This window comes from Sus scrofa, chromosome 7 (genome assembly GCF_054392235.1).
Source record: "Sus scrofa isolate SSC_HxYL_T2T_F1_AM1 chromosome 7, Sscrofa_HxYL_maternal_Yorkshire_Landrace_v2.0, whole genome shotgun sequence".
NCBI lineage: Eukaryota > Metazoa > Chordata > Mammalia > Artiodactyla > Suidae > Sus > Sus scrofa.
This window is the reverse complement of record NC_139389.1, coordinates 11,754,161-11,775,509: the sequence shown is the minus strand read 5'-3', so window position 1 is coordinate 11,775,509 and position 21,349 is coordinate 11,754,161. Positions and strand designations below refer to the sequence as shown.

Sequence of the window (21,349 nt, the reverse complement as noted above, 5' to 3'; positions counted from 1 at the left end):
AGTCTAAACAGAGGTCAAGTCACGGAAGGCCTTAAATGCTGTTTGAAGGAGTCTGCACTCCCTTGGGTAGGATGCGGGGGTCGGGGGTGGGGGAACCACCAGAAGGGTCCGAGGAAGACACTGGCCCTTTCGACCTGTGCCTTATGAAGATAACTGTGTCAGCAGAGGGCAGCGGGCGGGGTGGGGGGAGACTGCAGGCAGGAGGCCCCTGGATGAGTCGTCGTAGAAGGACTGGGAGGAGGACACGCTGGGAAGGGTGAGTCAGGACCTGAGAACTGATTTCACGTGGGGCCTTTGCCATGCGAGGCTGCAGTTTGCATAAACTCTCTAGAATGTTTCCTAAGAATTCTCCAGAGTTTTCTAGTTAGATAATTAAGAAAGAGTTATGTTCTCCAGAGACGAGCTGAATGCCCTAGATAGTTTCTCCAATTTTGATTTAGCAAAAGGGTGAGATAGCTACACCATAATTTCTTTCTTTTTTTTTTTTTTTTTTTTTTTTTTGGTTAATGGCCGCTAAATAACCATTTAATAGCACCCCAGCAACATCAGTAGCCTAAGTGACTTCTGGAAGCTTCACCATTTCATCTCCTAGATTCTGGCTTCCCTCCGATAACTACAGGTAATGTTTCATTTTTATTGCTCCATCCTCCCCACCCCCCACGGCTTTAATTACCAATCCGATAGAAAATGCTGAGAGTGTATTTGTTCGTTAGAAGTAAATAAAAAGGGGGAAAAAAGTAAATACAAGGAAAAGAAAAGGGAGCATAGCAAACACTTACTCTGCATTACAAATTGTAGTCCAGAAGTCAGGAAGTAGAAAATGTAAGATTCTCAAGGCATGTGAATATTAATTTATCCGCCCTGCATATGTTTTAAAAGATGTTTCAGATCTAATCCTGAATCCAAACAAAATCGTCCATAATGAGGGTGGGTTGGCATTAGCATAATTTATCTTTGGATTTTTTTGAATTTCATGAACAATATTTTGAGTGACTATTCTGTGTACCCATAAACATTTATGAAGACCCGTTATATGCCAAGCACTGTTTTTATATCTTTATGTACCTAAAACTTTAATCTTTGCAAAAATCCTGCAAGATGTTGTTGTTTTGTTGTTGTTTTGGCCTCTCCCGCAGCATGTGGAAGGTCCTGGGCCAGGAGTCAAACCCGAGCCAGTGACAACAGTATGATAGTGACAACACTGGCTCTTTAACCCGCTGTGCCACAAGGGAACTCTGATTTTGTATTATTATCTCCATTTTATAGTTGATGAAACAGGCTCAGAGTGGCTCAGGGAGTTGCCTGACGCCACACAGTTTATAGGCAATGGAGCCTGTGGGAATTCAGGTCTGCTTGTCTCCAAGCCTCCCCACCATGCTGCCTCTAAGACTGAACCACAGCAGGTCAGTTCTAACATAGCAACACCACTCAGTGAAAATGTTGGAAAATTGTCCCGAATGAGCAAGTAGAATTAAAGCTGTCTTTCATGCTGTCCTGTGGTCAAAGCAGAGAACAGACCTCAGTAAGTTTTAACAGTTTCAGTGAGCAAAAGAAACTGATTCCCAACAGCAAACAGTTTAGCCACTACAAAATATAAACTGGCTTTAAAATCATGTCCTTGTGAGTTACTGTTATGGCTCAGTGGGTTAAGAACCCAACATAGTATCCATGAGGATACAGATTTGATCCCTGGTCTCACTCCGTGAGTTAAGAATTGGCTGTTGCCACAAGATGCAGCATAGGTCACAGCTGCGGCTCAGATTTGATTCCTACTCTAGGAAGTCCCATATGCCGCAGGTGCAGCTGTGAAAGAAAAAAAAAAAAAAAACAAAAATAAAAATAAAAAATCATATCTAATAACAGGAGACCATCCAACCAAAAAAAAAAAAAAATGGAGAACCATAGAATCAACTGGAACACGAGGTTCAAATGGTAATAAATAATCATCTATCAATTATCACCTTAAATGTCAATGGACTGAATGCCCCAATCAAAAGACACAGAGTGGCTGAGTGGATAAAAAGGCAAAAACCGGAGTTCCCGTCGTGGTGCAGTGGTTAACGAATCCGACTAGGAACCGTGAGGTTGCGGGTTCGGTCCCTGCCCCTGCTCAGTGGGTTAACGATCTGGCGTTGCCGTGAGCTGTGGTGTAGGTTGCAGACGCGGCTCGGATCCCGCGTTGCTGTGGCTCTGGCATAGGCCGGTGGCTACAGCTCCGGTTAGACCCCTAGCCTGGGAACCTCCATATGCCGCGGGAGTGGCCCAAGAAATAGCAACAACAACAAAAGACAAAAAAAGACAAAAAAAAAAAAAAAAAAGGCAAAAACCTTCAATATTCGGAAGATGTGGTATATATACACAATGGAATACTACTCAGCCATAAAAAAGGATGACATAATGCCATTTGCAGCAACATGGATGGAACTAGAGAATCTCATACTGAGTGAAATGAGCCAGAAAGACAAAGACAAATACCATATGATATCACTTATAACTGGAATCTAATATCCAGCACAAATGAACATCTCCTCGGAAAAGAAAATCATGGACTTGGAGAAGAGACTTGTGGTTGCCTGATGGGAGGGGGAGGGAGTGGGAGGGATCGGGAGCTTGGGCTTATCAGACACAACCTAGAATAGATTTATAAGGAGATCCCGCTGAATAGCATTGAGAACTATGTCTAGATACTCATGTCGCAACAGAAGAAAGGGTGGGGGAAAAAACTGTAACTGCAATGTATACATCTAAGGATGACCTGACCCCCTTGCTGTACAGTGGGAAAATAATAATAAAAAAAAAATCATATCTTCTTTCTACTATAACTTTTCTCAGAAGGTTGTGGCCCTGTGTCGAATGTCACTGGACAATATAATCATAATGATTTGAAGGTTTCAGTGGGCTGTTTGATAAGAAATTTCATACTTTGCAAATAAGCCTTTTTCTCTCTGTATGTAATGATAATTTTCTTCATTGTGCAGAGCAATTCTCCAAAGCATTTAAGGTAATTGATTGCTTATTAATATTTACAGCAACCCTACAAGTGGTTTGGAGCTGAATGTTGCCATTTGTATTTCCTTTCCTATAATGACTGATGTCCAGAAAAGTCAGGGAGGGAGTTCCCATCGTGGCACAGTGGAAACGAACCCAACTAGTATCCATGAGGATGCAGGTTCAATCCCTGGCCTTGCTCAGTGGGTTAAGGATCCGGCGTTGCCATGAGCTGTGGTGTAGGTTGCAGATGCAGCTCGGATCTGGCGTTGCTATGGCTCTAGTGTAGGCCAGGTGGCTCCAGCTCCGATTTGACCCCTAGCCTGGGAACCTCCATATGCTGAGAGTGCAGCCCTAAAAAGCAAAAATAAAAAAAAAAGAAAGAAAGAAAGAAAAGAAATGTCAGGGAGTCCCAACTGGACCCTGAAATTAAATGCTGGTCTTCTGGCTCCAAGCCCAGTGCACTTTTGTGCTCTTGAAAATGATCATTTACTAGTTAATCCAAGAGACTAATAAGCATAGATACGTTTCTTCAGACTGCAGGTTAGAATTGCTGCCCTATCTTCTTTTCTGCCTCTGAGGTTATGGAGGAAGGAACTCATGGCTTCGACTCTCCTACCATGTTTTGTCTCGGGGCCAGACACAGTGTGTCACCCATTGTGTCATCCATCGTGTCATTTAAACCCTCACAATAGCACCTGCAGTTGGTGGTACGACCTCAGTTTCACAAGCAAGGAAACAGAATCCCAGAGACATTAAGGAAATTTACCAACCTTACTCATCTAGCTGGATAGATCCAGGGTTCAAATCCAGGTCGATCCAGCCCAGGCTTATCCAGCTACCTTTGTCTCATCTCTCTTACTTGTTCTTCTTTAAATACTGACATCTGTCAGGAAGTTTTAAAGCCAGGCATAAGAAAATGTGAATAGTTAAAATTCACTGATAACGGCCAATTCTTATTTTAGCATTCTTGCTGGATCCTTAGTTGGAAAATGAAGACTATTACGTCGTCAGACTAGCTGGTTTGAAATTCCCTTTCTCCAAGCCTCTGCACTGCTGGAGCTGAAAAGTGCAGCAAGGTGAATGTCACGGGACAGCAGGCAATACGTTTATGAATGATTAGGATTTACTCGTATATATGTGCTACTGGTTTTTGTTTTTTCATTTTTTTTAAATTTTTTTTTGCTTTTTAGGGCCACACCCACAGCATATGGAAGTTCCCAGGCTAGGGATCGAATCAGAGTTGCAGCTGCCAGTCTACCCCACAGACACAGCAATGCCAGATTGGAGCTACATCTGTGATCTACACCAGAGCTCATGGCAGCGCTGGATCCTTAACCCACTGACTGAGGCCAGGGATCGAACCTGCATCCTCATGGTTACTAGTCAGGTTCATAACCCGCTAAGCCACAACAGGAACACCATGTGCTCCTATTTAAAGGGTACATTCCAGATATCATAATTTTACATTTTAAGTAGGAAATTCATCATATCACTAAGAAGCAAAATCATCTCTTTTCTTGTCATAGAAGTTCAGGACGAATATTTTTAAATCATTTAGCAGCCTGACACTTCTCATTTCTTTCCCCAAAGCATACCTTCATTCTGACACACATGTGCCAGGAGACTGCTAAACAGTTTTGTTCCCTCTTTAAAAGGGAGAGAGATACACAGCTGATCAGAAAAGGTTAACAAGCAACTGCTGGCATCAAAAAGAGAGAGAAAGAATCAGAACCCGAAATCCTTTTCTTGTCAGGTATTTTGTGTCTGGCTTTATAATACACAGAAGCATCCTTTATTTGTAAAATGTACCGTTCCCAGATGGCCTTGGGATGTCTTCTTTGTGGAGTCTGTCAAATCAGTTGCTTTAAAAGTCAGTAGATATTGAAATGATAAAGGACACACAACTAAGTTTTAAGAAATCTCATTGTCTGACAGCCATATGTGCCCTTCTGAAAACCTGTGTTTAGAAACTGTTAAGAAACTCAGGGTGCAAGACATTAACAAAACATGGTGGATGTATAGCCTCTGATTTTTAAAATACCTAAATTATATGTAAAATTCATTACCGCCACTTCTTTCCCACTTTCATCCCTCCCATAGAATCCCCGGTGACTCTGCCATGACACACACATACATAGAATAAAGTGGGTTCAGAAGCACAAGAAAGCACAGTGTTATGAAGAGAAGTTAGACTATTACGGCTCTGCACTGGTAAGGTGGGAAATCCTGGCCTTGGAGTCATTCAAACTGGATTGAAAATCGGCCTTACTGCTGACTACCGTGTAACCTTAAACAAGTCACTTAACCTAGAGAGGCCTTAATCTTAACCTCACTCAACCTTTCTGAGGCTTAGTTTCTGAATCTATACAACAAGGACAGTCATGCCTGCCTCATGAGATCCTGGGCGGAATTCAGTGAGATGGTACACGTATCTGTAATTGAAGCCTTGCACCATGCGATTCAGTGCCAGAGGAGACAGAACTGACAGGCTAGGTATCATGGAAAAGCAATTTCCATTTTATTCAACATTAAAGAGAATCCAGTCAGAAGCAGTCGCAGTATTTCTCATAGCCTAATTCACTGGTGTCCTTCCTGTCTGGAGTTCCTCATTTACCACCAAAGAACACTCTCCACCCCTCCTTGCTCTGTCTGTCACTCTCACTTCACCTCCCACCTATCCATCTCTTGCCCAGACTTTATTGCAAAGGTGACGTCTTTCAAAAAGTCCTTTCTCTTGAACTCTAGTCTCTCCAACTCTGTGTCCCTCTGGCCATAGCGCATCATAGGTATAGAAAAACCATTCTGAGAAAGAAGGACTGATGGTTTGTTTGGAGAGGTGAAGGTTGGCAGATAAGGAGTTTAAATGAAGCTGGGAAGTACAGGCTTTTCCCTTGTTGATATGGGGGAGTGATGGGATAGAAAATCAGCCAACATTCCATATGGATAATGTTCACCCCATGATTTATAGAAAGAGAATAGCACAGGGTCGGGCACAAAGTAAAATCTCACTGTTTGTCCTCTTCCATTCAGCATCTGCTCCAAATATCTATTGCTGCCCAACTACATCAAAACAAAGTAGCTCAAAACCACAGTTATTACTCTCTCTCATGGTTCTATGGTTGACTGAGCTCACCTGGCCAGTTATCACTTGGGTCTCTCATGAAACTGACATCAGATGGCCTGGAGTCGTCTGAAAATTCAGCAGGACACTCTGGTATCTTAGCTGGCATGAGTGGAAGAGCTAAAGGCTGGCCAGGGGTCGGTCTTTCTCCATGTCGTCTCTCTATGTGACTGATTTGGGCTTCCTCCCCGCATGGCAGTCGCCAGGTGGCCAGACTCCTTTCATTGTGTCTGGCTTCCTCAGAGTGAGCATCTCAAGATACCCAGCTAGAAGCTAGAAGACTCATTATGACGTAGCCTCAGAATTTACATGCGTATCAAGCATGCAAGTTAAAAAAGGCAAGTCCTAAGGCCAGCCCAAATTCAAGGGGAGGAGACTACACAGGGGCATGGATCAGGGAGGCACCATTGATTGGGGGCCATCTTTGGAGAGCACCTATCACATAGCCCTCTCAACTCACCCCAAAACATTTGTTCCTCATTTTGGAAATTTAGAAATATTTTGTAATACTGTACAGTTATTTTTGCTGAAGAATAGGGAACTTGGGTCAGATTGGCATCCTCCAACTTTAAGCCAACAGAGTTCAGTATGAAAATCTCCAGTCCCTTCCCTCTCGGGGAGGCAGTGTGGCCCTAAAATCAGACTGCCTGAATTTGACTCTTGACTCTCTTAGAGCTTGAGCTGGTTTTGCATCTCAGCATTTCCAGCCTGTAACTGCAACAAGACACTCTCCTAAGAAACACCTTAAGCTCACCCAGGAGTTGTAGACAGATAACAGTAGTTTCAAAAAGTACAGGCAGCATAGTTAGTAATGTGAGGCAATGAACAAGTGGAAGATTACTGGCTGGCATGTTTATGGACAGAGGTGAATGAAACTTGCACTTATTTGGATGTGTGGCATCGCCAAACCCTTTTGTCTTTGGCTTCTTTGGGAAACACCACCCAGCTTGCCTAAACTTTTTTAGTTTGTTTTATAAAACTGCTAGGAATTCAATCAATAACATATTCTTTGGGGTGAATAAGTATAACCAAAGCTTTGCAGACAAATGCAATAAAATCTGCTAAGAAATTCTGGGAAGCATGGCTGGCTAGAAGGGCATAGAATGTGGGGAGACTGGTTTCCAAGATGGGTGAGAAGCAATGGAAGGCCCTTCTCATTGTTCACAGGGAGGAGGCAGAGCAGCCTTCACTGATCTTCTAGGGAACCTTTAGAAGTCAAATAGCGGAAACCCCAAAGGAGCCCAAAGACTTCCATGGTTTAGCCATAGGGGTGTGGCATTAGGTTAAGATTTGGGGTGGGAGTGGAGTTCCCATTGTGGCTCAGTGGTTAACAAATCTGACTAGCATCCATGAGGATGCAGGGTCGATCCCTGGCCTCGCTCAGTGGGTTAAGGATCCAGCATTGCTGTGAGCTGTGGTGTAGGTTGCAGATGCAGCTCCGATCCTGCGTGGCTGTGGCTGTGGTGTAGGCCAGCAGCTATTGCTCTGATTTGACCGCTAGCCTGGGAACCTTCACATGCCGAAGGTGCAGCCCTAAAAAGCACAAAAGAAAAAAGAAAGGTTTGGGGGTAGGAGTGAAATACCTCCGTGGAATAAGACGTGTGTCTTTCTTTTGAGATCTTGTCCCAAGTTCATGGTACAAATGGAGCCTGAGAGGGAGAGGAATGCCGTGTCCATCAGGATTCTTTGTGTCAGGCCACTGAAACCAACTCTGGCCAATTTGAACAAAAAGGAATTCCTTGACCAGGATATGGGGCCCAGAAGGATGGGAGAGAAGGGCAGCTTCAGAGCAGACATGCCCAGGCGCCTCCAGAAGGCTTCAGCGGCAGGATTACCAAGTGGTCTTGTCCGGACCGCTCCACTCGGGAGGATGAACCAGCCTGACCATTTTCAGTCTTTCCATCACTGAGGAGAATGACAGCAGTTATCCCAGCAGGGGTAGGTCGCCATGATTGAAAGTCCCATTTGAATGCATCCACTGGGAGAGAGAGAATTCCTCCAGAGGAGAGGTTTTGCCCCAAGAAAGTTAAAGGGTGGTGAACTGCTCAAAGCCACATGAGATCTATTACAAAAGTCAATATCGATATGCCAAGAACAGTCCTACCAGTAGTGAAATGGGGGGGCCCTGCCTCAGACGGAATAATCAGGCAGGCGGATGGAGGGTGGGGTCAGGGGGCCGTCAAAAGCTTGCTGCTGTTTTGCCAGAAGTGGCTGGTTTTGCCTCAAGAGGCTAAAATGCAGTTGAGAAAGAGGGATAATTCCAGTCTGAGACAAACTTTGAGAATAAGACAACTATTATTATCTTGTACCCTGTTTGATCCTCCAGACTCCCACAGCCAAGTGAAACCCCAAACACAGAGCATCCTTTTCCAAAGACCCAAGATCTTGTAGAAAGGAAAGGGCCACTAGAAAACCAAATGTCAGGTTGAACTAACGAATTCTGTGTCTTTTCCTGTTCATCTCGGTGAGGGATGGAGAAGAGGTGGGTGACTTGAGTGAGCTCGATATGGCAGCCCACCCAGGTCAAGTGGAGGGGCTTAGGATCAGGGAATTCAGATGCCTACGAAGGGGGGCTCTGTGGTGGAGGAGGCCCATTAGGGCCTTGGGATACAGGAGAGGGCGAAGAGCACTCTTACCCTTACTCTACCAGAGGCCATGGTTCCCACTCCTGGACCCAGCACTCAGGCTCTGATTGGCATCTGGCCACGTTAGGGGTTAAACCAGCAGAAAAGGCCTCACAACCAAATGACCATTTGGGACTTTGTGGTTGGGAAGAAGATGCCTCTTGGGTTTCTAAAGGCTGATGGGAAACTTGAGGAGCATGGCTTTTCCAGCCTGGGCATTGTCTACAGTGCATCATTTATACCCTATGATTTTGTTGGTGGGATTTATTCTGAGTGATCCAGCCTGGGGAGTTCCATCATCAAGCAAACATTCATCTCTCGCGCATGTAATTTGGTTAAGCCCTTAATGATGCACAATGGCTTTTATCATGTCTGCCTCATGTCTTTATTTAGTCTGACTGATTAATTAACTGGCTCAGATCCCCTGCCTCTGTGGAGTAAACAAGGGCTTAACAAACTCAAGGGTACTTCACAGTCTCCTGCAGGGCTGTGTGGGACATGGGGAGCTTCTCTGAGGTGTTCCTATCCAGAGAGCTGGCTGCCAGGTAACCGGAAGCCAAGGGGGAAAGGGAGGGGTCAGACTGCCCAGGTCAGGGTTCTGCCTGCCCTGGGGGGGGCCGGGTGGGAGGGATGGGGGTGTGGCCTCGGGGCCTCTGTGGAGGAGCATGCGAGTAGGTAGAATGTTCTTCCCCCTTCTCTACATTTCCAAGTGCTCCCTGCCCAGCCCAGGAGAACCTAAAGCAGAAGAGGAAAGAAGAGCAAAAGTGAAAGCACAGACCAGTCCTCTTCTGTCTGGCCATCTTCCTCTCGGTGGAGGGTCCAATGAGCCCAGGCCGGGCCTGTGCCTCCGGAGGGGAGGAGCCGAGGATGGGGCTTTAAGTTGGCCTAGACTCTGTGTGTGTGTGTGTGTGTGTGTGTGTGTGTGTGTGTGTGTGTGTGTGTGTGTGTGTGTGTGTGATGAAAGTTTCAAGAAAACCACACCCATCACAACTTTACAATGTAAAAAAAAAAAAAAAAGGAAATTGCACACCTCCTTCAGTTAATTTATCTTATTGCTCTATTAATTTTTTCAAAACACTATAAAAGGTAAAAATACAGCCTGATGGTATTTGGGTCTTAAATCAGCCACATGACCAGTCAGGGGGGTCATTAAGAACAGTCAGAAAATTGAGATGATTCTTATAAATTAAGCCAAAATGACTCCAGTTTTGCAGGTTGAGAATTTTAAGAGGTCCAATTTATAACGATAATCTTCCTCTACCACCATTTTCCATGTTGGCAAACAATGTAGATTTTGAAAATAAATATGAAGAGCTGTTCTTGGCAGCTGGCATTTACCCACCCAAGGTGCCACGGCAGGGCTCCGGCCTGTAAGGTGGGAGACCTGCATGAGTTCGTCTCTACGTGTCATCCTATATCTGAACTCCAGATCCTGCCACCTTGAAGGAGCGTGGTGGTTGCCCAGATGCCAGCCTCCAGGCTGAGAGAACAAGTGTGCCCTGGGGAATTACAGTGACTTAGATCAGGAGAAAAAGAGATGGTTTAGGTTTCTTGTTGACTCTCGACAAACTGGCTACTAAAAGTAGAGTTCCCCAGAGTCAGTGATGTGTCAAATGAAGACTTAGGCTAAAGTCATGACCAAGAACTGTGCCTTTCATGTACCATCTCAAATGAAGTACTTAATTTTACTACCGGGCACAATAGAAGACATGGAACTAAAATATTAATGGGTAGCAGTAAGTTTAAAAAAAAAAAATCCAGACTCTCCCCGACCCCATTAGGTCCACCTTATAAGACCTACTGAACGCCATTGCTGAGAATTCTATTGCAGCCGATTTCTTTCTCAGCATCTATCTGTCTTTCTGTCGTCTTTCTCTTTTTATCTCTTTCTCTCTCTCTCTCTTTTTTTTTTTTTTTTTTTTTTTGCTATGCCCATATCTTGCATACATTCCTAGGCCAGGGATGGAACCTGAGCCACAGAAGTAACCTGAGCCACAGCAGTGATAACACTGCATCCTTAACCACTAGGCTACCAGGGAACTCCCATGAATTTTTCTTTTTTTTTTTTTTTTTTTTTTTGTCTTTTTGCTATTTCTTGGGCCGCTCCCATGGCATATGGAGGTTCCCAGGCTAGGGGTCGAATTGGAGCTGTAGCCGCCAGCCTACACCAGAGCCACAGCAATGCGGGGTCCGAGCCACGTCTGCAACCTACACCACAGCTCACAGCAACGCCAGATCGTTAACCCACTGAGCAAGGGCAGGGATTGAACCTGCAACCTCATGGTTCCTAGTCGGATTCGTTAACCACTGCGCCACGACAGGAACTCCCCATGAATTTCTTTAAATAATGTGTGTGTGTGTGTATACCTGTGTGTGTATTTTAGGAATGCTGGAAATTTGCTTTATGAAAAATGAATTAAGAGACTTTGACATGCTATTTTAATTGCTAGAGCTTAAGGCTTCATTTCAACAAGATATATTTAGCATAATATTTTTGCTAAAAGTTGATCAGGCATATTGGATTGAGTTTGTTGGCAGGAAGCCTATCATTAATATTTGTTTCCTTTTCCAGAATTTTCATATAAGCTCAAATTTCCCAGGGTAAATTGGCCAGTTTTCCAAAATATTTCAGAGGATGAGTCGTGCCCGCCAGAGACTGTGCTATTTTGTGTGCCTTAAAGTGGGTTAATTCTGATTGGACAGAGCAGTGACCTGTCTGGACCCAGTGCCCACACCCCACCCCCACCCTGCAACGAGGTGGATGCCAAGGCCAAGCAGGGGTAGGAGACCGGGAACTCACTGGCATTTAACGTCCATGGTTTTCTGATGATTGAAACCACAGCTGATGCTGAGCCTCACTTCTGCTCCCATTTCAGCCCCGACCTATTTTTAGGGCAAAGAACTCGAGACTTTATATTGGAAGTTAAATTTAGTGAGGGTGAAATAGGGAGCTCATGGAAACTCTCTTCCCATTCAAAACACATCGTCAGGCTTGGAGAAAATGCAAAAAGAACATAAAGAAGTGACAGTGAAGAGAAGAAAAAAGAGGACCAGTTTGAAGGCTGGATCTGATCCTTGGCTGAATTCCATTTGGCCGGTGAGACAAGCTCTCAGATCTGATTTGATTTAGGGCTGCAACAATGAAGATGCAATAAAGTATTGCAGACACTTAACGGCAATGCTCTATATTAAAAGATGAAGACAGGATGGTTTATGCTTCCCCAAGAGTAGACAGGGCACTTCAAAAAGAGGAAATAGTCAGTGTGACTCACGTTTCCCAGACTCTGCCCCTAGGAGCACAGACAAGGGGCGGGGACAGGAACACGCTTCTGACTTACTGCTCCCTCAGGGCTCACCTCCAAGATGCCAGGGTACCTTGCTTCACCAGCTCGGGGTAAAATTATTATTCAGATCTGCCTCTAAGTCATCTACCACTTGAATGCATTTTCTTCTCTCCACGGTGGCCCTCCCCCCATGATAAATCCCCAGACTCAGAGGTTGTCTTAGTTCAAAGAGCCAGATTTGCTTTATCTTGGCTGGAGTCAGAATTTAGCTTCATCCCCAGGAGGCTAGAGGATAACTACTACTTACTAGGTACAGATTGGTCCCTACTAAAGGCAGTCTGGGCTCCCAACAAGGTCATTTTTGTTACTCGGGTCTCTGTTTACAAACACACACACACACACACACACACACACACACACACACACTCACACTCTCTTCACTGTGCCCAGAGTAGCCCCTTCCTGATAGAATTCAGGCGGTGCTGCGGCCCCTGGTGACCAGCATAACCTTCTCTTCCCCAGCCTCCCCTGCCTCCCTTTCCACCAAGGTGATCCCCCTGGGGTCCCCCTAGTCAAGTCTTTTGATCATCTGACCTCAGCGAGACACCCTGTCCCCCTGGATGTTTTGTAATGTTGACTGACTTCCAAAGGGACGGGGTGTGGGGCACTGCTGCGTCTGGCTTTTCAGGAGGCTCCGTGGATTTTATGCAAATTTGTGAACCTCTGCACCGGAACCTTTAAGATCCATCTACCGAAACGAATCACACCCTTTCAATGGAGCAGCGGATGCCTGTCTGCCGTGAGCTGCATGAAATAAGAGGCCATGCAAAGGCTTCTAGAAGACCTGCTCCGAGATGACGTGCTGCCTCCACCATTTGGTCCCTGCTGTGCTCCTCCAGGTAAAATGATACAGACCCTAGTGAAGCGGGACCCGCTCCTCCTGAGATCCTTTCTCAGAGAGTGTGAACGGGAGAGAAGTCAGCCGGGGCTTTGGGACCTTTTTCTGAGGCTGGGCACCGCGGAAGGTCATTTCCCCCGGTGAACGCTGTGGGCTCAGCGGCCCCTGCTTAGATTCCCGTGCCAGGCAGGGGCCTCAAAAGCTGGTCGTCTTCCCGAGATCGTTCTGGCAGTGCCTTCGTCCTCTGCGTTTGAGGCAGTGAGGCTGGTAACGAGCTGGGGTGAGCCAGTGCCTGTGACCAAAGACAGAAGCAGGCATTTGGGTTTGGCCAATAGAGAGGACGAGGCCCAAGCCCCAGCCTACGTCCCCGCCTTCACCCCCACAGTGGGGTCCCAGGTCTCTTATTCGCATTTGCCCTGGGAAGCCTCTCCTCCCCGTGAAGGGGAGTGTCCTTCCCCCACCCTCATCCCTGAGTCTCCTCAGTGGGGTCCCAGGCAGGGACCGTATAACCTCCCACTTCCGTCCAGAGAGCCTGGTGCAGGGGTGCCCGGCTCTGCCCCTAACACCCGTGGGCTCTCTGCCTTCTCTCTTCCCTCCCTGTAGGGCCTTGCCAGCCTGGGAGAGAGGAGGTGTGACGGGTAACTGGCATGGCCCTGCCAGGGGAGCTGCAGCTAACAGGGAACCAGGGGCCTCTTGCCGGCAGCTGCCCTTGAAGGCTGGGCCAGATGCCAGACCTCACCAACCAAGTCACAGGCACCGTCCAGGTGTTCCTGCTGATGTACCCGGATTTAAATCCCCCACCTCCGGGGGTGGGGGCACTCGACAGCAAGCCCCCTTGTGTGACTCTTTCTTCCAAAGCAAATTCAAGGTGAGTCACCCTTTGTCTGGGCTGCCACGGCCACGTGTGAAATACTAATTGCCTCCCCTCTAGACTAGAAACTCCCCGTGGGCTGATAGGTACCTTACTGTCCTGAATTTCCTTGTCTGCAAAATGGGCAAAATAATCCATGTAAAGTATTTAGAGTTCTGCTGACACACGTGAGCTCTCAGTAGATAATAGCCATCATTGTCCTTATAGTAATTTAAGATAAAATCGGTATGCTGCTGTGTTCCTGGCAATCCAGAGCCCCAGGCATAGGCAGGGTCTCAGCAGTCACATCCAGTAGATGACGTGACAGAAAACCACGAGGGCGGGGCTGAGGATGGGTGTCAGGAAGCGGTGGGGAGGGGTTCCAGACCCCCAGGCCCGTCTTACTCTCATCCTGGAGTGTTTCCTCCTCACTGTAGCCCCAGGAGGGGAAGAATGGGGCTCCTGCTTGGGGTACTTTTCCTCCTGTGATATTGCCATTGTTTTTAAAAGCAGAGGTTTCACCTAAGCTCGTTCTCCTGATGCGTGTTCCCAGGCTCGGGACACCAGGCAGTGAGGGGTGGCTAATAAGGGCTGTGGAAGACAATGCACTAGACTCACTGGAGGACACAACTCCAGTAACGGAGGACCAAACCATTCAATATGTGCCATGAGCTTTTTTTGGGTTTTTTTGTTTTTTTTGCTTTTTAGGACTGAACCCAAGGCATATGAAGTCTCCCAGGCTAGGGGTCAAATGGGAGCTACAGCTGCCAGCCTACACCACAGCCACACGGGATCGGAGCCGTGTCTGCGACCTACCCCACAGCTCACGGCAACGCCAGATCCTTAACCCACTGAGTGAGGGCAGGGATCAAACCCGCAACCTCATGGTTCCAAGTTGGATTCATTTCTGTTGCGCCATCACAGGAACTCCACGCCATGAGCTTTTCATTGGCATATAAAGTGGTTTATTAAGACAACAAATACATCTGTTCATGTCCACGTCTATGTTTAAACAGAGACAATACACTAAGCGGAGGAACTCAGTATTTTTGTACATGGGAACTGCTTTCGTGCCCCCCTCCCCTCGTTGAGACTCTCTGCACATCCTCAAGTCAACGTTTGAAAACTTACCACTTACCATTTACTCTACATAAGTGCTCCCAAGTGAAGCAACACTGGGTACTTTGTGTCCAATTTAGCTATTATAGGCTTATTTCCCTCTTGCATGGGTCTAAGAAACACAATCTTCTAGGGGGAAAAAGGGGCCCAAAGCAGTTCTTTTGCCCATGTTTTGTTTCAGTGAACCCTGCAACCTGGGTCATGGTAGACTGGCCTGGGACTGGTACTCGGCCTCCAGGGGAATATACATGTATAGCCTGAGGTGGGTACAAGAACTTGGCTTTTTGAGGCACTCTCTGTTTTGTTTGTTTGTTTTTTTTAAGGGCCAAATCTGGGGCATATGGAGGTTCCCAGGCTAGGGGTTGAATCGGAGCTGTAGCTGCTAGCCTGTGCCACAGCCACAGCAATGTGGGATCCGAGCCGCATCTGCGACCTACACCACAGCTCATGGCAACACTGGATCCTTAACCCACTGAGCGAGGCCAGGGGTCGAACCCACAACCTCATGGTTCCTAGTCAGATTCATTTCCGCTCTGCCACGGCAGGAACTCCCAGCTTTCTCTGTTAAAAGAGGGACTGGAGAAAGCATTCAGAGCCTTCTGCTGGTCACCAAGGGCAGGGCACAGTTGGGGGCAATGGCAGAAATCAAGAGGTATGGAGAGAGGGAATTAGGGTGAAGCCACCTGATGGCAGGTGTCATGTAGTAGAGCGGAGCTTAGAAAGAGTAACATAATGAATGCAGAGGGAGTCAGAGAAATAAATGAGACTGAAGGAAACACCAGGAGACCTTTTTATCTTTTTTCTTTTTTGTCCTGAGATGACAGCTACTAGGACCTGGTTAGGACACTAGAGCTTTTGTTCTTTGCTGAGAGGCAACAAGAACCTTCCTGTTTCAGGAGGCCTGGACAAGTCTCAAGATGCACCCAGTTCCCGGGGCTTCCTGCCTTGGCTGTGTAGTCTCCCTCCAGCAAGACCACGTTCCCAGGGGAGCCAAGCACACTGGAACCCCGCCGGGATTGGCTCTTTCCTCCCCTGCCTGCTGGGGCCTCTGGGGTCAGCCAGCACAGTGTGCGGCAGGCCGAAGCGGCTCAGGCCCACGCACCAGATATGCCTAAGGAAGTGATGGGGCTGGGGCCCTGTGAAGGAGCTGGGAGGGTGGGGGCAAACCTCAGACAGGAATCCTGAAGTCAAGGAGAGGTTTGGCGGCTCCTGAGGTCCTTCCCAGTGGCCAGTCCAGCCAGAGCTTCTGCTGCCTTCCCTGCAGGTAGCTTTTTATTTATTTATTTATTTTTTTGTCATTTCTTGGGCTGCTCCCGTGGCATATGAAGGTTCCCAGGCTAGGGGTCGAATCAGAGCTGTAGCCACCGGCCTACACAGAGCCACAGCAACACGGGATCGAGCCGCGTCTGCAACCTACACCACAGCTCACGACAACGCCGGATCCTAAACCCACTGAGCAAGGGCAGGGACCGAACCCGCAACCTCACGGTTCCTAGTCGGATTCGTTAACTACTGAGCCACGACGGAAACTCCCCGCAGGTAGCTTTTTAAATGGGTGGCTGAGGAAGCGTTGCCTCAGACCAGTTAAAAACCAGAGCCTTCGGAGGTGAGGCCCAGGCGTTGGTACTTTTAAAATGCCCCCCACAGGATTCGAAAGGGCAGCCAGGGTTGAGAACCATCCACTTAACTACATTTCAAGAACTCTCTCTAGTTTCCTGCCAGAATCAGTTTCTCAGCATCAGTTCCCACTGACATGGGCAACTCCGGTGGACGGAGAGAAACTCCAAGGCCGCTGGAGTTCACATTGGCTCTTCTCCTGATCCTTTTCGATTATTGCCCCCCCTTCCTGCCTACACCAGGCTGATCCTTAACTGTAGGTAATAGTTTCTGCATCATTTTTTGTAATTAATTCTTACAAAAAGGTTCAGACTGAGTTAAATTCTCCCGCTGAAGAGATTTCTATTCTGTAGTGGTTCTGAAGATGTAATTTCCACAGTCAAATGCTCTACCCCTGAGCTCTGCCCCCCAGAAGATGTAATTGCTAAGGTATACTTTCTCCAGGGAAAACCATTTATTTGAAAGATACAGGCTGTGGTCTTCTCTATCTGTGTAAGGTCCTTACTGGTTGATGAACAGTCACGTGGTTGTTTGACTATTTCATAGATCACATAGATTAACAAAGAAGTTTCCTCTAATGCACGGTACAGCACCTTTCTTTTTTTTCATCTGAGCAGAAAGAGGAGGTTGGGTGCCTGATTACATTTTATTACAGTGTGATAAACCTTGAAAACACAATGGGAGTTCCTGCTGTGGTGCAGGGGTTAAGGATCCAGCCAGTGTTGCCACAGGTAAGTGGGAGCTATGGCTCAGAGTCATTCACTGGCCCAGGAACTTCCATATGCGGAGGGTGTGGCCAAAAAAAAGAAAAGAAAAACACAAGTAGATGCAGCTGAGCTGCCTCTCTGCTGTTCTTTCAGTGGTTCATGTTAAAAAATATCCTTTTCCTGAGGTTCTCTGGTGGCCCAGCGGGTTAAGGATCCGGTGTTGTCACTACTGTGGCTCAGATTACTGCTGTGACGAGGTTTTGATCCCTGGCCCTGGGAACTTTCACATCCCGGGGGTGTGGCCAAAAAAAATAGCGTTTCCCAGCTTTGCTGGGAGCGTCACTCACACAGTGCTCGCTTGCTTGGTCTCCCAGCTCCTGTCTCTAGACTTTCATTTCCAACCCCCCATAACCTCTCCTTTTATCTGCTTCAGCTGGGCTCTAATCTTTGCTCCTGTGGGTTGGAATCTCCCCTCTCTGCCTTGCTGGTTCCTGTCCCTGCTTTCCTTTTCAAAACGCCATGCAGATGTGACCTTCCCAGCTTTCTTTTGGCTTACCTTATTCTTAGAACAACCACTTGTTGTTGCATAAGAAACATTTACAGCTTTTAAATGGTTTCTTCTAGCATCTTTAAAGTGTTAAAAATTAAAGCTATCAATAATGTTGGTTTTTAAAAAATTATAGGTAAGTTAATGACACATTGTAGATAACCTTTACAAATCTGAGTTGGTTTCCTGTAACTCAAATGGCAATGGCATCTTCCAATTACTCGAAAAGACCTCTGCCAACAAAATAGTGTGAAATCTTCTGGGTCCCATGGCTTCTTCTTTTAGAGTGTCTTTTTCTTTCGTTCTAATTCCATCAAATCTCCATTTATCCCTTTACCTACTGAAAGAATCCACGGAGACAAGGAACCCCTTTTCCTTAGAGAGTGTCCTAGATCAGTGCTTCTCATGTTAAATAAGTATGAGTCATCTGGGGATCTTGTTAAAATTCAGATTCTGATTCAGGAGGTCTAGGTGGGGTCTGAGAGTTTGCATTTGCAGTAAGCTCCCAGGGGCTGCTGCTGCTGGTGGTCCAGGGAAACGCTGCCATAGGGAGCTCTTTAGGCAGCTTTGGAGCTTTGTCCCAAATGTTTTATCACCATAGCTTTCTCCATGCTTAGCTATTATGGCTTCAAATTAACTCACCACAAATTGTTGAATTAAGAAAGGCCAAGAGCATCTAATACCTTTTTTTTTTTTTTTTTTTTTTTTTGCTTTTTAGGGCTGCACCCTTGGCATATGGAAGTTCTCAGGCTAGGGGTCAAACTGGAGCTGCAGCTGCTGGTCCCCACAGCCACAGCAACACAGGATCCTTAACCCACTGAGGGAGGCCAGGGATCAAACCTGCATCCTCATGGATACTAGTCAGGTTCTTTACCACTGAGCCACAACGGGAACTCTAAGAGCCTCTAATGTTGATGTTGGTTCTCTATTCGTAAAAAAAATTTTTTCGTTTTGCGAGTCAATCTTCCTAGTTTCTGGCTGATCACTATTACTTAAATCAACACAACATGTCACATACTCTTGGTCCTTAATCATTCCTACAAAACAACTCAAGTGCAACAGTACTCATTTGGTCTCTACTTTCTTTTGAATTTCCTTTTTCCTTTTTCCTTATAATTGCCTCTTATTAGCCTTTTTAAAACTTTCACTATTTGGGGGTTTATCAGACATGATAGGATTAAGAATTTTCATAAAACATCTCAAAGCTAAGGACAGACATGCCATAGACTAATAACACAATGGTCAAAACAAAAATGATTAGGCACAGATAAAACTATTGTCTAGTGACAGGCAGCCTTTTTTTTTTATCTGATTTGGTGCTTTATTGGAATCCATGAAACTTAGTAAATTGAAAACTTACCAGCAGAGGCGTTCACCTGAATGAAATGAAAAGGTTTATTATTTCTCAATACCTGTGGTTTCCACACCTACTAGATTTTGAGGGGTCTGTCTCCATAGAGCTGATGATTTGATGTCTTCTCTGTACAGGTGCTGTTTCTGGGAGGTGGAAGATGACTCAATAAACAGCACCCCTCTCTCTCTCATCCCTTACTTGTGTCAACCAACTAAAAAAGAAGAGCGGTAGCATAAAGAACCCACAACATCACTTATTTCATTTCTGGTGAGGCCGATGAAGCATGTGACTTATGTTAATGGACAAGCAGAACTCCTGTTGCCAAACCCCAGAGTAAGACTTGCCCACTCAGTCATGGAAAGACCTGAGTCATTGCAGCCTCCTCACCTGGCAGCCTGTCCTTATGGAGTAGAATGACTGTCCTTTACTGGATGTTTGCACCCAAGGAAAGAAAGAAAGATGGGGCCAGGCTCCTTATTCCTAGATCACTTGTCAGAATAATCACTTCTACTCCACCAGGGAACACCTGTTCTCACACAGCCCCTCTGACTTGCCTCATGCAATCCCAGCCCTATGAAATCCTGTCTTTAGTTAAAATTTTGGTATTTTTTTATCACAAGTTTTTTCATTAACTATACATTTTCTGAATATTGCATTAAGATATTATTCCTCTTGATTCCTAAGGTTTTTAGCTCCCCCTTAAGTTTTACACCTGAAAGAAATGACTTACCCACCTCACCCTAGGCTCAGACCTGGTTTTAAAATAAATGTGTAAAGTAATAAATTAGTAAACAACTTTTTCTTAATTAAACAGTGATTAAATAAATTATCAGGTGGTGTTGTGTACTAAGTTGAAAAACAGTGTGTGCAGAAAGGCGTTCCCTTGTGGCTCAGTGGGTTAAGGATCTAGCATTGTCATTGCTGTGGCTCTGGTTACAGCTGTGGCAAGGTTTGATCCCTGGCCCAGGAACTTCCACATGCCTTAGGCATGGCTTAAAAGAAAGAAAAGAAAAGAAAAAGTGATCAAGCTGGGAACGTGAATGATTGGGGACGAGGATGACATTTAAGCTGAGACCTGAATGTCTCGAAGGAGGCAACCCTGGGACAATGCGGAGAAAAGCTTGTAAAAAGGCCTCAAGGTGGAAACAAACCTGGGGATTTTCAGGGAGTGCACAACACACCAAGGGTTAGTGTGGTTGAAATATCAAGGATATGATAGGTGACGAGTAGTACTTGCCTTGGATCGAGGGTCCGGAAGGGTTCAAATTTTAGTACTTTATAAGCCAAGTAAAGAGTTTATTTTCAAAGGCACAGAAGGATTTAGAGCTGGAGAGCAACACAATATGATTGCTCTTTTAAATAATTCTCTTTGTCTTTTTTATTTGTTGTTTTTTGGGGGGCCACACTCGCAGCATATGGAGGTTCCCAGGCGAGGAGTCAAATTGGAGCTGGAGCTGCTGGAGCTGTGGTTGCTGGAGCTGTAACCACAGCCACAGCAACATGGGATCTGAGCTGCGTCTGCAATCTACACCACAGCTCTCGGCAATGTTGGAGATTAACCCGCTGAGCAAGGCCAGAGATTGAATCTGCATCCTCATGGATGCTAGTCAGGTTCATTTCCATTGGGCCATGATGGGAACTCCCTAAATAATTCTCTTTGCTGTGTGAAGGATGTGCACACAGCACAGGAGTGTGCATGGCGCAAGAGTAGAATCAGGACACCTGTCAGTGTTTCTGGTGAAAGATGCTACTGCCTTGGACCAGAGTGAGTATTGTGAAGATGGAGAGAGGGGAGCAGGTTCCAGCAATACTTCTTAATAGAGCTGATTGGACTTGAATTAATATGGAAAAGGGGAAACCGCTAATTTCAGGTGGCTTAACTTGAGCAGCTTGGCGGATAGTGGTGCCACTTACAAAATGGAAGAGACTGGGGTTAGATGAAGAGGTGAGTATGCAATCAAATTTTCAGTTTTAGGTATTTGGATTTCGAGATAACCTGTTGGATACATGTGGAGTAAGCCACTGGTATGAACTGAAGGAGGGGGAGGGAGGAGAGGGCTGAAGATGGAGACTTGGGCATCGCCAGTGCCTCCGTAGAATTTACAGCATCGTAATGGATAGACTAACCCAGGGACCGAACATACCTGGAGAAGAGCGGAAGGCTGGAGCTGTAGCCTTGGGAGCAGAAGCTCAAACAGGAGGATGAGTGTACAGGGAGGGAGAAAGCAAGTATGGTG

General features: G+C 46.1%; 1 protein-coding gene across 8 annotated transcripts; it reads left to right on the top strand.

Annotated features, from left to right (window-relative positions):
* LOC110261785 (uncharacterized) lies at positions 1 to 19,938 on the top strand. Of its 8 annotated transcripts, none has more exons than XR_014809665.1 (6): positions 1 to 66; positions 533 to 619; positions 5,092 to 5,202; positions 7,730 to 8,050; positions 11,309 to 12,919; positions 19,247 to 19,938. XR_014809665.1 is itself a non-coding variant. In XM_084967496.1 (6 exons), the coding sequence occupies exons 4-6, from the start codon at positions 13,644 to 13,646 to the stop codon at positions 19,341 to 19,343; spliced, it is 321 nt and encodes a 106-aa protein (XP_084823622.1). In that variant the 5' UTR covers positions 62 to 256; positions 533 to 619; positions 11,309 to 12,919; positions 13,522 to 13,643; the 3' UTR covers positions 19,344 to 19,938. The 8 variants fall into 8 exon arrangements, 1 of the variants encoding a protein (XP_084823622.1); XM_084967496.1 differs by lacking the exons at positions 5,092 to 5,202; positions 7,730 to 8,050 and adding exons at positions 13,522 to 13,786; positions 15,069 to 15,149 and having other exon boundaries at positions 62 to 256; XR_014809668.1 differs by lacking the exons at positions 1 to 66; positions 5,092 to 5,202; positions 7,730 to 8,050 and adding exons at positions 197 to 256; positions 13,522 to 13,786; positions 15,784 to 16,151.
* The last annotated feature ends 1,411 nt before the right edge of the window (positions 19,939 to 21,349 follow it).